Source organism: Ovis canadensis, chromosome 7 (genome assembly GCF_042477335.2).
Source record: "Ovis canadensis isolate MfBH-ARS-UI-01 breed Bighorn chromosome 7, ARS-UI_OviCan_v2, whole genome shotgun sequence".
NCBI lineage: Eukaryota > Metazoa > Chordata > Mammalia > Artiodactyla > Bovidae > Ovis > Ovis canadensis.
In genome coordinates this window covers 94,248,947-94,264,829 of record NC_091251.1, presented here as the reverse complement: position 1 = coordinate 94,264,829, position 15,883 = coordinate 94,248,947, and the positions used below count along the sequence as shown (strand labels likewise).

At 39.6% G+C, this 15,883-nt stretch overlaps 1 protein-coding gene across 20 annotated transcripts in view; it reads right to left on the bottom strand.

Moving 5' to 3' along the window:
• The window catches only part of RGS6 (regulator of G protein signaling 6), a 615,305-nt gene that overhangs the window by 183,956 nt on the left and 415,466 nt on the right, over positions 1-15,883 (bottom strand). For all 20 annotated transcript variants that reach the window (XR_011258337.1, XR_011258336.1, XR_011258340.1 and 17 more), the window contains exon 3: positions 8,042-8,141. Coding sequence is in view for 15 of the 20 variants with exons in the window: in XM_069596937.1 (XP_069453038.1) it covers positions 8,042-8,141 (100 nt within the window). In the remaining 5 variants the exon portion in view is untranslated. The remainder of the gene's footprint in view (positions 1-8,041; positions 8,142-15,883) is intronic.

Below are 15,883 nucleotides of genomic sequence, written 5' to 3'. Positions count from 1 at the left end.
CCACAAGTCCAGGTTTCTTTGTAACCTGTTATTATGGTTAAATCTAAAGTCCTTTTAATTCCTATGGCTGTCCTGCCAGTGCACTCCTCTCCTCAAACATACATACATAACTGAATCTTAAACTCTGAACACATAAACAAGCTCACCCCTGCTGAAATCTGGCATACTTTTCCTGTATTTGAACCTATGAAAATTTTATTTCCTCCACTTGAAATGACCTTCCCCAGGTCATCTTTTCCTCTTGAGTAACGCTTAGTTCTAAAATTATTTCCTGTGGTAGATCATTAGGATAATGGCCTCCAATGAATCATGTCTCCCCATGTCAATGTGACATTGCTATTCCTACAACAGGAGATGGAGTTGATTTCTCTATCCTCTTCAATATAGGCTGGTCTTGTGACTTGCTTCAAAGAATAGACAGTGGTGAACTTGACATTGTATGAGTTCTAGAGCCTGGGTCTGAAGAAGCCTTTCTGTTTTCATCCTCTCTCGCTTGAAACTCTTGACATCATCGGGCTGTGAAGCAGCCCAGTGTAGCATACCATGGGATACGAGGCAACGTGGAGATGAACAGAAGCCTCAGAAAAAAGAAGGCATTGCTGCCAAGCAAGTGAGTTGAGACCTTATAGACCCTCTAGCCTGAAATGAACCGGTGGATGAATAGGACCACGTGGGAAAGACCAGCAGAAGAACTGCCTGGATTGCTAATTCACAGAATCATAATTGTGAAAAATGAAAAATCTTTATGGTTTGTGGTAGCTGGTTATACAACAATAGATAACTGATATACATCCTCAGTGTGAAAGTGCTGCACTCAATATGCCAGCAAATTTGGAAAACTCAGCAGTGGCCACAGGATTGGAAATGGTCAGTTTTCATTCCAATCGCAAAGAAAGGCAATGCCAACGAATGCTCAAACTACCACACAATTGCACTCATCTCACATGCTAGTCAAGTAACGCTTAAAATTCTCCAAGCCAGGCTTCAGCAATACGTGAACCAGGAACTTCCAGATGTTCAAGCTGGTTTTAGAAAAGGCAGAGGAACCAGAGATCAAATTGTCAACATCTGATGGATCATCAAAAAAGCAAGAGAGTTCCAGAAAAACATCTATTTCTGCTTTATTGACTATGCCAAAGCCTTTGACTGTGTGGATCACAAGAAACTGTGGAAAATTCTTCTTCAAGAGATGGGAATACCAGACCACCTGACCTGCCTCTTGAGAAACCTATATGCAGGACAGGAAGCAACAGTTAGAACTGGACATGGAACAACAGACTGGTTCCAAATAGGAAAAGGAGTACGTCAAGGCTGTATATTGTCACCCTGCTTATTTAACTTCTATGCAGAGTACATCATGAGAAACGCTGGACTGGAAGAAGCACAAGCTGGAATCAAGATTGCCGGGAGAAATATCAATAACCACAGATATGCAGATGACACCACCCTTATGGCAGAAAGTGAAGAGGAACTAAAGAGCCTCTTGATGAAAGTGAAAGAGGAGAGTGAAAAAGTTGGCTTAAAGCTCAACATTCAGAAAGTGAAGATCATGGCATCTGGGCCCATCACTTTATGGCAAATAGATGGGGAAACATTGGCAGACTTTATTTTGGGGGGCTACAAAATCACTGCAGATGGTGACTGCAGCCATGAAATTGAAAGATGCTTACTGCTTGGAAGGAAAGTTATGACCAACCTAGACAGCATATTCAAAAGCAGAGACATTACTTTGCCAACAAAGGTCCGTCTAGTCAGGGCTATGGTTTTTCCAGTAGTCATGTATGGATGTGAGATCTGGACTCTAAAGAAAACTGAATGCTGAAGAATTGATGCTTTTGAACTGTGGTGTTGGAGAAGACTCTTGAGAGTCCCTTGGACTGCCAGGAGATCCAACCAGTACATCCTAAAGGAGATCAGTCCTGGGTGTTCATTGGAAGGACTGATGTTGAACCTGAAACTCCAATACTTTGGCCACCTGAGGCAAAGAGCTGACTCACTGGAAAAGACCCTGATGCTGGGAAAGATTGAAGGCGGGAGAAGGGGATGACAGAGGATGATATGTTTGGATGGCATCACCAATTCGATGGATATGGGTTTGGGTGAACTCCGGGAGTTGGTGATGGGCAGGGAGGCCTGGAGTGCTGCGGTTCATGGGGTCGCAAAGAGTCGGACACGACTGAGCGACTGAACTGAACTGAACTGATACATCCTTAGAGAAATGTCCTAGATATACTCAAGGAAAACTCATGATTCTCTCCTCTGCTTTGTGGGTAATCTTCTATTATAGCACATAGCTCATATAACTATTGGTCTACCTGTATCTGTTTCTCTCACTAGATTAAAGAAATTTCAAAAGCAGAGATCAAGTTTTTATTCACCATCATATCTCCCATGCCTACCCTAGTGCATGGTACAGAGGAACCATGTGCATTTATTGCCCAGGTCACAGACTCACCATTTCCTGAAATGCTTTCATCTGCTCTCTGGAACATATGCTCAAAAACATGGTAAGATTTTTTTTTTTATATCCTCAGCCTTTTCAGTTAATGTTTTCTATATCTTGCTCTTACCGAATAGCCCTGTTTCCCTGTAGCCCTCTTAGGTGGTGGCTATCTTCCCTGCCCCATGCCTTTTATTCTATAGGGTTTGAAGGTAGGTAAGCAATCTCTGTTTCTTATGGTTTCATTTAGTCTTCAATTCCTCCCTCTTCTCAAAAGAACACTTAGCTTTTTACTCTCTTGACATCAGATTAAACCACCTGTAGCCCTTACTGTGACAGTCAGATACTGATTTGCGGGTCCTTGTGTCTCATTCTATATAAAGACTATCAAGTACCCTCTCTAACACTCCTCAGAAGTGATTTCAACATCTGGAGAGCTCACTCTTCCAAAATCATGACCTCCTAGTTCCTTGACCCCCACCCTATCTCAGTCACTTATTCCCATGGTCATACCTTCCATCTTGTCATCACTAATTGACTGCACCTCTACAACCTCAGTTTCAGATACTCTACTATCCAACTACCATCTCTTATATTTCTGGCTCTCTTTTTCACACCTCCAGCTCCAAAACTCCTTCACCACTGGAACCTAGAAATTTATTGTAATCATTTCTCTTCACCGTTCTTTACCACCTTATTCTCACTTTTCCCCGTACTCAGTTAAAATTTAATAGTCAATCATTTCAGTTATTCTCTTGCCTCTCTTTGATTTATCACACTCTGATACTTGCTATCGTCTTTTAAGGACTTCTAATGAAGTCTAATTTTCTACTTGATACATGTTCAAACTCAAGGGAGTTGAATGTGGCTGGAGAAAGATTTGCCTCTCTTTAAATTCATAAATATTAATAACAATCAAGAGGGTCCCTAATGCTACCTAGGAGTCAAAACTCTGTTTCCCTAGTCCAATCCCTTTACTCCCCTAAATGACTATTTCATAACTTTTAATCCCTCCCCAATCCTTTAGCATCTCTACCTTTTTAGCTTCCATTATTACTAAGAAAATTTAAACAATTATTTGTACCCCTGTGTATTTGCTATGCCTCGCCTCCTCTTCCTATCAATACACTGTATATGTTTCTAGCTAAAGCTACCCACGTATTGGTGCATCGCATTCAATCCCTTACCTTCTTGTGGAAATCACTCCTTGAATTTTCCCTCTTTCTCCTGCACTATTTTTCCTCTTTATTGAATCATTCTCATCATCATACAGACATACTGTGACTTTCATATTAATTAAAAAACCTACATATCCTAATCTCATTTACCTATTTAGATATTACTTGTTATGAAAAACTACAAAGGTTAATAAGCTCGATTCACTCTCTTCCCATTCTCACTTGAACTCCCTCCAATAAGACTTTTCGCTCTCAATGCTTCATAGAACATGAACCTACCAAGGTCAGCAGTGGAGCCAATACTGCTAAATTCAGTGGTTGATTCTCAGTTTCTATTTGACTATCAGCTACATGTCATATAGTAGATCAAATCTACTCTTGCTTGAAATACTTTCTAGAAAATGTGGCTTCCAAAAAACCATATTTTCCTAATATTCCTCACCTCCAGCTGTGCTTTCTCAGTTTCTTTTGCTTTCTTCTTTTCTGCATGACTAGATTCTGTATACTAGTGTATCCCAAGTTTCAGGACTCAGACTATGTTTTCTATCTGTGCTCACTCCCATGGTGAGCTCATTAATCCCATGGCTTTAAATACCATCCATATGCCAATGACTTATGTCTCAGCTCAGACTCTCCCTTAAAAAGCTACATCCACAAACTCAAGTGCCTACTTGTTATTTCCAGTTGAATGTATAATAGGTCCCCAAAATTTAGTATGTCTAAAAATGAAGTTTTTGCAAAATCAGACATGCAGATCAATGGAACAAGTTAGAAAGTCCAGAAATGAACATACAATTAATCTCAAAGGAGGCAAAAATATACAATGAAAAAAAAGAGAGTCTCTTCAATGTGTGATGCTGGGGAAACTAGACATCTACATATAAAAGAATGAAATTAGAATATTCTCTAACATCATAAACTCAAAATGGATTAAAGACCTAAAGGTAAGATCAAATACTATAGAAACTCCTAGAGGAAAACATAAGCAGGGCACTCTTTGACATAAATCACCACAATATCTTTTTGGATCTGTCTTCCAGAGTAATGGGAATAAAAATGAAAATAAACAAATGGGACCTAATTAAACTTACAAGTTTTTGCACAGCAAAGAAAAATCATAACACAACTAAAAGATAACTTACAGAATGGGAGAAAATATTTGCCAATGGTGCAACCAACAAGGGAGTAATTTTCAAAATATACGATCAGCTCAATATTAAGAACAAAAATCCAATCAACAATCAAACTCCTCAGAGTAAGCACAAAGAAACAGAGTGATCCTACTGAAATATAGGTCGGAGCATGTCACTCATGCTCAAAGTCCTCCAGGCGTCCTGGGACCTAGAGGCGACGCGATTTAGCTCACTATCATCGCTGACTTCATCTCTACTATCCTTTCTTCCCTTCACTCTACTGCATTTTTCCTGTTTGGCTGTGCCATGCGGCTTATGCAGTCTCAGCTCCCTTACCAGAAACTGGACCCATGCCCCCGCAGCGGAAGCCTGGAACCCCAGTCAGCGGACCACCAGGGACGTCTCATTCTTCACTCTGCTGTAGCTCCCTTCTTAGTTCCTCAAGACTCCGCGAACATACTTGCTTTGGAGTTTTAGCTCTGGCTTTCGGGAATGCTTTTCCCCACAGTTCAGTTCAGTTCAGTTCAGTTCAGTTCAGTTCAGTCGCTCAGTCGTGTCCGACTCTTTGCGACCCCATGAATCGCAGCACGCCAGGCCTCCCTGTCCATCACCAACTCCCAGAGTTCACTCAGACTCACGCTCATCGAGTCCATGATGCCATCCAGCCATCTCATCCTCGGTCGTCCCCTCTCCTCCTGCCCCCAATCCCTCCCAGCATCAGAGTCTTTTCCAATGAGTCAGCTCTTTGCATGAGGTGGCCAAAGTACTGGAGCTTCAGCTTTAGCATCATTCCTTCCGAAGAAATCCCAGGGTTGATCTCCTTCAGAATGGACTAGTTGGATCTCCTTGCAGTCCAAGGGACTCTCAAGAGTCTTCTCCAACACCACAGTTCAAAAGCATCAATTCTTCGGCGCTCAGCTTTCTTCACAGTCCAGCGCTCACATCCATACATGATCACAGGAAAACCCATAGCCTTGACTATGACAACATCCACATGATTCAACCCCTCATCTCCTTCCATCTTTACTCAAATGTAACCTACTCAGGAAGTTCTTGCTTGGCCACCGGTTCCAAATTTTTTTAACACTCCTATCCCCCTCTTCATACTTAATTTTTCTCCTTGGTCTTTTTCACTACTGAAATTCTATCAACTTTCCTTATTATTTTGCTGTCTCCTCCACTAGAATATAAATTCCATGAGAGCAGAAATGTTCATCTATTTAATTTACTTCTAAATTCCCAGTGCCAATAATGCTTAGAAAATAGTAAATACTTGTTGTATTTAAAATAGTAATACAAATAGTAAATATTTGTTGAGTGAATGAGAACACATATTGAAAGAAGAACCAGATGGAACATCATCTACAAATAAAAATAAAATAATTGAAATATCTAAAAATTAGATTAAGGGTAAAATTATTTTTCAAAGGACAACAACAATGTCAACAAAAGAGATGTATGCCACGGTTCATCTTATGAAGCTAGTATAAATTTGTTACCAAAACTAGCAAGGAGGGTAAGTAAGAAAAACAACAGACCAATCTTGCCCATGAAAATAGATACAGACATCCTAAACAAGAGTTTATCACACAAAATCCAGAAAAGTATGAAAAATATATCATGGCCAACATTAGGGCATAATTCCATTTATATAAATTTCAAAGTTAGAGAACACTAAGAATACAAGCATTGTTCATTATCCAAATCCACTTGGTACTTGAGTTCAAACAGTGACAGTCTAAATAATCAGTTGGCATATTTGTGGATACTTCAACTGAGTGTATTTATTTTTTAAAGTAACGTATAGTATGTAGACTTTTCTGGTGTGCTGTTTTATGAACCTTGACCTATGCATAGATTTATGTCATCACCACTGACCCAGTCAGAATGCAGAACTGTTCTGTCACCTCATGGAATTCCATCATACTCCCAGTCCTTCTCAACTAGTGAGCCATTCTCCATCACTATAGGTTTTGTGCTTTTTTTGGGTTTGTTTATATTTTAGAATGTCCTATAAGTGGAATACCATAATATGTAATCTTTTGAGATTGACTTTTTTCCATTCAGACAAATAACTTCAAGATTCACCCAAGTTGGTGCATATCTCAGTAGCCCACTCCTTTTCATTGCTGGATTTGGATGCACCACAGTCTGTTTATTCATTCACTCACTGAAAGACATCTGGGCTTTTTCCAGTCTGGAGATCATCAATAAAGCCGTTATGAATACTGACAAATTTTTACCTGAATGCAAGTTTTCATTTCTCTTGGATAAGTGCCTAGGGATTGCCAGGTCATATGGTAAACATACATTTAACTTTATAAGAAACTTTTAGAATAGCTGCATCATTTTATCTTCCCACCAACAGTATATGAGAGTTCCAGTTGCTCCATAAACTCACCACCACTTGGTATTGTCAGGATTTTTATTTTAGCCATCCTATAGGTATGGAGTAGAGGCTTAGTCCTTTTGGTTCTCCCAGATTGGAAAGCAAACAGCCAGATTTTAATAGTTAGGGAGTCATCTAAAATTTTATTTTATTTGGTTACTTGTTTGGATAGAGGTGTAAAGGATACACCCATATGTGGAAAGATTGCGAAGAAGAGCAACAATTTGTTTAGTATAGAAGTAGATAGTGGTTTCTCTAATGGAAAGGGAGGTAGATGCCATCCACTATGCTCCCCAGAGGCTCTAAGATACCCATTATGCATTATTTATAAAGTGGCTTGGTGGTATAGGTGGTACATGTGACAGTTCTATTCTTGAAACTATACGCATGTGTTTGATAGATTTTGCAATTAACAACTTTTAAAGAGATATTTGAGCACACAAAACACACAAACCCCAAAGTAATGTAGAAAAACTTACAACCACTTCTTTTAAGTACAATCGATTAAAACACTTAAAGGCATTTTGTAGAAGAATATAAGACTTTCTTGAAGCTTATTTAAATATAAAATAATTTCTTTAATACTGTGTTTTTGTGCACACCCCACAGGGCAAATGGCTAGTTTATTAATGAGCTTATTTCTTTCCAGAAGCCTCAACCATAGGCTGGTCAGACCACTCCTTTTCAATATTATTACTTACTAATGATATTAATGACTGACAAAGAGTAGCTTATTCCTAGAAACCAGGATGAGAACTTGACTTTATGTAAGAACCACATTGAACATATTATGTTTGTTATTCACAAATTATTAGACACCTCCCAGGTCACAGTCAAGGCTACACAACACTTCAGCAATCTTTCCTTGTTGCCATCAATACCTTGTAAGGAGAATATTTACCTGTGACAACACTGGGGATTTTGGAGAGAAAGCTCTTCACTGTTCTGACGGGCACACCCCCTGTCTTGTCATCTTGCATCTTTGTAATGATGTCTTCAATCTGAAAGAGATTAAAGAAAGGAAGTGTTTTTGCATATCACAAAGTAATTGCAAATGGTACCTTTATAAATAGCCAAAATGTTGGAACATGGATGCCAACAAGAGATACCAGGAAAGGCCTCTGCTGTGTCAATAAACATAATAGTAGGATCTGCTACAGGTCTTGTGCTGGGGATGCAGAGGCCAGGGGGTTATATATAAAGAGCAAAAAGCATGATCTCTAAGAACAAGGCTGTGCCCCCAGTTCAGTAAGGCAGGGAGAAAAAAAATTCTTGATGGGATCCAACATGTAATTCAGTATGAATGTGATGAAGTTCCTCCCCTTTCCCAGACTGGATTTATATATAATTTGAATCATGAAATTGCCATATTCCACCTAAAGAAAAGGAAATTTCCTCTAATATATTAACACACAGCTGTTTGGAAGTATAGGCAGGGCTGTCTTTGGGACAAGAGAAGAATCCAGCCAGAGTGGCACAGGAGAAAAAGAATACAAATCAAGACATGGAAAGTGCTGATCTGGAGAAGTTGGAGGACAAGTCTCAAGGTTGTGAGTGGTGGTGTGAAGGGGGTTGCCTTGAGCCAAGAACAGGATCCTCTCCTTTTGGACTAGGGAAGACCACACTATCAGGAGAAAGGCCACGGCGGGCTACGGCCTGGAGCCAGGTGAAATTGTATTGATGAAACCAGATACCTTGTACATATACTGAAAAAAGAACAGAGAGAGGAGATGGACGACCAAGAATACGGTGTCTTAACTTGGAAAACCAATCTGTAGCTGAGAATTTACAAGGCAGATGTAATTCCCTGGGCAGAAATCTTCAGAATAGGATACAGAGCAACCTTACAGAGTAAGAAGGACATAGATCTTTTTGTTTGTCCAGGGGTAGGGGAGGGCAACTGGAAAAGAGAAGATAGTATTTAGCTTTATCACCTATTTTGTTCCCTTAAGCAACAGAATGTAGTTGAAACACCAAGATGGATTCTCTGAGTACTTCCATATAAGTCACATAATTTTAAGTCTAGAAATTTCAAGCTGTAGTTCAGCTAGTCTAATGTGCTAGCATAGCAATTCGTGGGTGAGTTTAGCAAAGTCACACGACTAACAACTTATTTGCAGGAAACATAACTTGTTAGAGACAAAGTTAGGATAAGACATAATATAATAATAACATACAATAGCCAAAATATATTTAGACTTTATTATGTAGTACTCTTCTATGTACTAGACACATATTATCCTATTTCATTCCACTGAGTACTCCACAACCTCAATTCCACTATTATCCTCATTCTTAGATAAAGAAATTGAGATTTGGTGAGGTGTATCAATCCGGCTAGACTAGGCTAAGTTGAGGTAACAAATAATTCTCAAAATCACAATGGTTAACATAACCAATTTTTTCTCTCTCATGCTACAAGTCTATCAGAGGTCAAAAGGGGGACTGTGCTCATTGCAGTTTCTTTGGGACCCAGGCTGATGGAGAAGCCACCATCTTGAATGTTGCTGGTCATTGTGTTAGAGGGACAAGAGAGAATTCTAAAGATTCTTGCATGAGTTATTACGTGCTATAGCCCAGATGTTAATATAATAATGTCACAGCTCTTTAGACAAAATGAGTCACCACCCAACCACAAAGGAGTCAGTCTTTTGGGTGCCAGGAAGAGAGGAGAGCTGACCACCTGTGAGCAGCATCAGTGACCACCTTAGAGGTTAAACCACCTTCCCAAGGTCACACAGCTACGTGGTGGTAGACCTGAACTTGAACCCAGCCACACACCCCAGAGATCAGGCTTCTGACCCCTGGGATGCTCTGTCATCCAGTAAGAGTCTCAGAGAACAAGCCAAGCAAGGAGACCATTCTCCCCTGGATATCCCTTGATTTCCCTGAGAAGGACTGACAGTGAGAAAGAACTTAAGCTCCTGGTCCCTTAGGCAGTGGTTGAATATATAACACCAGGAAAAAAGGGTCCTTCTCTGAAGACCTGTATTCTGTATCAGGAGGATTTTCAACCATATTCTTATTCATAGTCTCAACTAGGGCCCCACCTTCTGTCCTCTAAACTCAACCCAGTGATTCAAAGTAGTTTGAGTATTTACTACTTATTGATAGTCCAGGAGAGTTATTCCTAGAAAAGTGATCATATTTTCAAAATAATCTATGCTTTTGGTTTAGTGTGCTATGTGAAACCAGAAGTATCAGTTACACTGTTGCTTTTTATGGCTTGAAAATTACTGGAAATTAGAGGAAAGCCAATATTGTAATTCAATTAGACCCCTGACTTGACACTAGTGGGTAAAAGTTCCAGTTAAGTGATATGGACTGGATTTAAAGACTGGCAGAGGTCATCTCCATGATTCTTTTTCTTCTGCTCTGTTTAGTTGTTTTATCACACCATTGAATCTTAAAAGGACTTATTTACTAAAGAAGAAGATCCATCTTCTTATGTTGGCCCACCATGTACCAAGGGTTAGATCACTCATCAGAGATGACAGGACAATTCCCTTAAGTGACCAGGAAGGGGATAATGTTCCCTTATAACATCGGAGGTGTAGAATAATGTTTCATTGGTCCCTAGTTCCTAATTCCTTCCCAGTATTAATGTATACCCAAATCCTTACCCTGGCTTCATGATGGGCTGAAAGTCTGCTTCTTTACTTTGGGGCTTAGCCATGTGACTTGCATGGCTCATATAATGTTACTGAATGTGATATGAGCAGAGACTTTCAATATACCTGGATGGTGATGCTCACCCTCCTCCCTTACCCTCCTGCATCAGACAGTTGTTGTTTCAAGGAAGGTGAGAGACATCCAGAGCAGAAGGGGTGCAACACATAGCTAGATCAGTCAAAGATCATGTAAGACAGTGGTCCAACTTCCCTGTGGTTAAAAGTCAGCTGAGCTGTAGATTTGTTAGTGAAAAATACATGCTTATTGTATGCCACGGAGTTTGGAGTGATTTACTCTGCAGAAAAGTTGTGGCTATTGCTGACTGATACGTAGAGCTCTGGGGAAAACATGCATTTTCAAAACTGATGAAGCCATACAAATACCTGGTAACAAGGATCAATAAATTTTAGAGGTGGAGTATCCTAGAATCCAAACCTTTTAAAAAATGTAGAAATTCCACCTACACTATTCATTATGTGCTTAAAAATTCTTAAGGTCAATTCTACCAGCATTATGCCAGGCAAATTTGTGATCGCTGAGTTTGATTCCATAGCATGGTTCACTGTGACATCAGCTAATAATACTGTCTCTGAATTTTTTTTTCATGGTGTACAGAGAAATGCTAAGAGTACAGACCCATCAAAAATTCAAAAGTGGGTCCCCAGGAGCTTATATAAATTATAATGACAAACATTTTCAGAACATCTATGTTATGATCTATCCTAGGTATTTAAAATCAATTATCAATATTCGTGGTCTTAAATTTTATTTAACAAAGATATTGAAATTAAAACTCAGAAAGGTTAAGTGGTTTATCCAAGGACACATAGCTAGAAAGTGGCAAAGCCAGGATTTCTTACCCAATTCTTCTTATCTCCAATGCCCAAGCTCTTTTTATCAAATCTAAGACTCATCTTGAATCTTCAACCAGTGCCTGACAGCATGCTTTGTAGCTAGAAAGCACTTAATACTGTTTGCATTGAAGGGAAAGTTTAGTTCAGGCCTAAGAGGGTATAGGAGAAAAAAGAAATTGATCTAGATAATCAGATTCTCAACCCTCTCAGGGTTTATTTTGGTCCAATGACTGCTGGTATCTTGTTGCTAAGCATTTTCCCTCTTGGTCTCAGGGGCTTGAGTGGATTTATCTTCCATTGGTAGATCACAGCTTCTGGGTTGGGGATGGGGAGAGGGGAGGTATACACTTTTGTTTCCTTGATTGTTCAGTTCCATCTAACTTCTGGTACCTTTTGTTCCTGAAGAAGAGCAACATCAATTCCCTGTCATCCTTTAATATGAAGTTCTGTGTCACCAGGGAGCATGCTGGACCTAAGTGACACTGAGCCAATCAATAAGCAGGTGGCCCTTATCTGACAGCCAAGCCATGCGGAGAAACCACGTGGCCAGCTCTACCTGTTCTGCCTGGATGGCTCACGACAACCAGACACCTTTCTTCAAGGAGCTCAAAGCTCAAAGCACTGACAAGCATGTAAAACAGCAGGATAAATGGAAACCACTCACTATACCATAGTGGGTTTTCTCTGAAATGAGGAATATTATGAGGACCGTAGATATAACTCACTGAAATAGCCATGGGGTGTAAGAGAGGAGTGAGGAGAAGCAATCTTCTGTTTACAAACTGAAGCCACAGCAGGATGCTAGGAAGAACACTGGTCTGAGGCCCCAGAGAAATGCCAACCTCAGTTTCACTGACTTGCTGTGTTGACCTTGGACAAGTTATTTAAACTCTCTGGACCTTACGTCCCTCATCTCTACAGTGATAGCCCTGGCTGCTAAACTAAAATTTCTAATTCTAAAACATGAGAGACTTCTCTGACCTGACAGATACAAAGCTGTGTCTGCAAGGAAAGACTAGGAGCAGCAATCAGGCTGCCAGGTTCCCCTTCTGCCCATCTGCCCTGTGGATCCATGCCGGACATTCCCTGTGCTGAGCAGTGCAAGGTGAGGGAAAGGTGCTGGGCCAGACCAGAGAGTTTTGATGTTTTGAGAAATCATTTTGGACGGATGGCATCGGAAGCCAGACAGAGACATGATCCAAAGAGGCCCTGACACTGCCCTTCTTGGCCAGCTCCATCTCTGCTTGGATAGATGGCATGCCTAACAGAAATGACTAACGGCCAATATTGGTTTTGTTTGTGTAAATTAATTACCCGAAAACTAATTTATTTAGCTCCTCCAATTTTTCCTCAGTGGAAGATTAGAAAACTTCAAGACTACGCAAACTATGCTGCTTTATTAAAAAAAAAAAGTCCACCCCAACTTCAGCAAAGAAGGCAGAGTATGCCCCAGGCACGAGGGTCTTTTTATTGAAGCATTTCATCTTGACTTTGCAATCAGTTGTCTATTTCTAGCTACTAATGACTGTCACTTCAGCTCCTGCATTCATTAAAAATCCCTTCAGTTTTGGTGTCTGCGAATGAGTGAAAATGACTCTTTGGACACATCTTATCAGCCCGGAGGCAGGAATCAGAGCTGGCAAATGATAATCATATTTCTTAATCCAAAATGGGCATGCTTCACTGAGCATGCTCTGTCCCATATGTGTTCCATAAGATCAGGCCATTTCTCACTCTTATTTTTAAAAACACAGAACACTGCTCTTCTCTACTTATAAATGTTCTCAGCTTCACCTACTGGTTTAGTGAACATTTATTGAGCATCTATACAGTGCCAGGCACTGATCTAGTTTCTATGGTAACAAAAAGCAGGTAAAAGACAAAATCTGTTCCTCTTCATCATGGACTAATAAATTTCAGAAAGATTCAGGGATCCAGTCTGTGTTGGAGATAGCAGAGCCAAGTATGAGTTCCAAAAAAAGCTGGAAACACTAAGGAATATCACTTTCAGAAGCCCTCAGAAGGGGAACCATGAAGGCTTCCTCCCTTTTTCTCCACCCCATTCAATGGGCAGGAACAGAATTTGAGATTCCTTGTGCTAGTTACGACAAGATTGCAGTGCCTCCTAATTTGTGTTCAGTTAAAGTTACTTTTGAATCTCTGTCACAGCCTAGAATGCTTTTGACAAAAAGTTTTTAAAAATCCAAATTCAGAACAGTATGGAGGTTCCCCCAAAAACTAAAAATAGAGTTACCATATGATCTTGCAATCCCATGCCTAGGCATATATTCAGAGAAAACTATGATTAAAAGAGATACATGCAATGTTCACAGCAGCACCATTTTCAACAGCCAAGACATGGAAGCAAACTAATTGTCTACCTACAGAGGAATGGATAAAGAAGACATGGTGTGCATATATACACGGATGTGGACTATTTCTCAGCCATAAAAAAGAACGAAGCAATGCCATTTGCAGAGATTATCATACTAAGTGATGTAAAGCAGACAGAAAGACAAGTGCCATATGGTATTGCTTATACGTGGAATCTAAAATATGACACAGATGAACTTACATACAAACCAGAGACTGACTCACAGGCATAGAAAGCAAACTTGTGGTGACCAAAGGGGAAAGACGGGGAGGCTCAATCATGAGTTTGGGATTAACACATATATACTACTATATGTAAAACAGATAAATGAAGATGTCCTTTGTATAGCACAGGAAACCATATTCAATATCTTATAATAATCTTTAATGGAAAAGAATCTGAAAAAGAACACACACACACACATATATATATATACACTTCAATAAATTTTTTTTAAGTCCAAACACAGGGGATACAGTAGGCCCCCTACATACAAACCTTCAAGTTGTGAACTTTCAAAGATGTGAACATGTATTTGCCTGTCCAGCCATGTAAGTTAGTTCACATGTCTGGCATACATCAACAGATGTGTGCATCTTCCACAAGTGGCTGTGCTTTTGTGTACTTTACTGTACAATACTGTATGGAGAACAATAGACCAGTATCTTTTTTCCAAGCCTAGGATGTCTAGAAGCAAGCATAAAAGCAGCAGAGATGTCGCTGTTACTGCTAAGAAGTTATTGTACTGTACTTTTAAAGTTACTGTACTTCAAGATTAAAAATATTTTCTCTTGATGACTGTGGCTTTGTAGTAGAGCCTGAAGTCAGGAAGGTTGATTCCTCCAGTTCCATTCTTCTTTCTCAAGAATGCTTTGGCTATTCGAGGTTTTTTGTATTTCCATACAAATTGTGAAATTATTTGTTCTAGCTCCGTGAAAAATACCGCTGGTAGCTTGATAGGGATTGCATTGAATCTGTAGATTGCTTTGGGTAGTATACTCATTTTCACTATATTGATTCTTCTGATCCATGAACATGGTATATTTCTCCATCTATTAGTGTCCTCTTTGATTTCTTTCATCAGTGTTTTATAATTTTCTATATATAATCTTTAGTTTCTTTAGGTAGATATATTCCTAAGTATTTTATTCTTTTCATTGCAATGGTGAATGGAATTGTTTCCTTAATTTCTTTTTCTACTTTCTCATTATTAGTGTATAGGAATGCAAGGGATTTCTCTGTGTTGATTTTATATCCTGCAACGTTACTATATTCATTGATTAGCTCTAGTAATTTTCTGGTGGAGTCTTTAGGGTTTTCTATGTAGAGGATCATGTCATCTGCAAACAGTGAGAGTTTTACTTCTTCTTTTCCAATTTGGATTCCTTTTATTTCTTTTTCTGCTCTGCTGTGGCTAAAACTTCCAGAACTATGTTGAATAGTAGCGGTGAAAGTGGGCACCCTTGTCTTGTTCCTGACTTTAGGGGAAATGCTTTCAATTTTTCACCATTGAGGATAATGTTTGCTTTGAATCAGTTCTAATGAGGTGGATGAAACTGGAGCCTATTATACAGAGTGAAGTAAGCCAGAAAAACACCAATACAGTATACTAACACATATATATGGAATTTAGAAAGATGGTAATGATAACCCTCTATGCGAGACAGCAAAAGAGACACAGATGTTTAGAACGGACTTTTGGACTCTGTGGGAGAGGGAGAGGGTGAGATGATTTAGGAGAATGGCATTGAAACACGTATCCTATAATTTAAGAAATGAATCGCCAGTTTATGTTTGATACAGGATACAGGGTGCTTGGGGCTGGTGCACAGGGATGATCCAG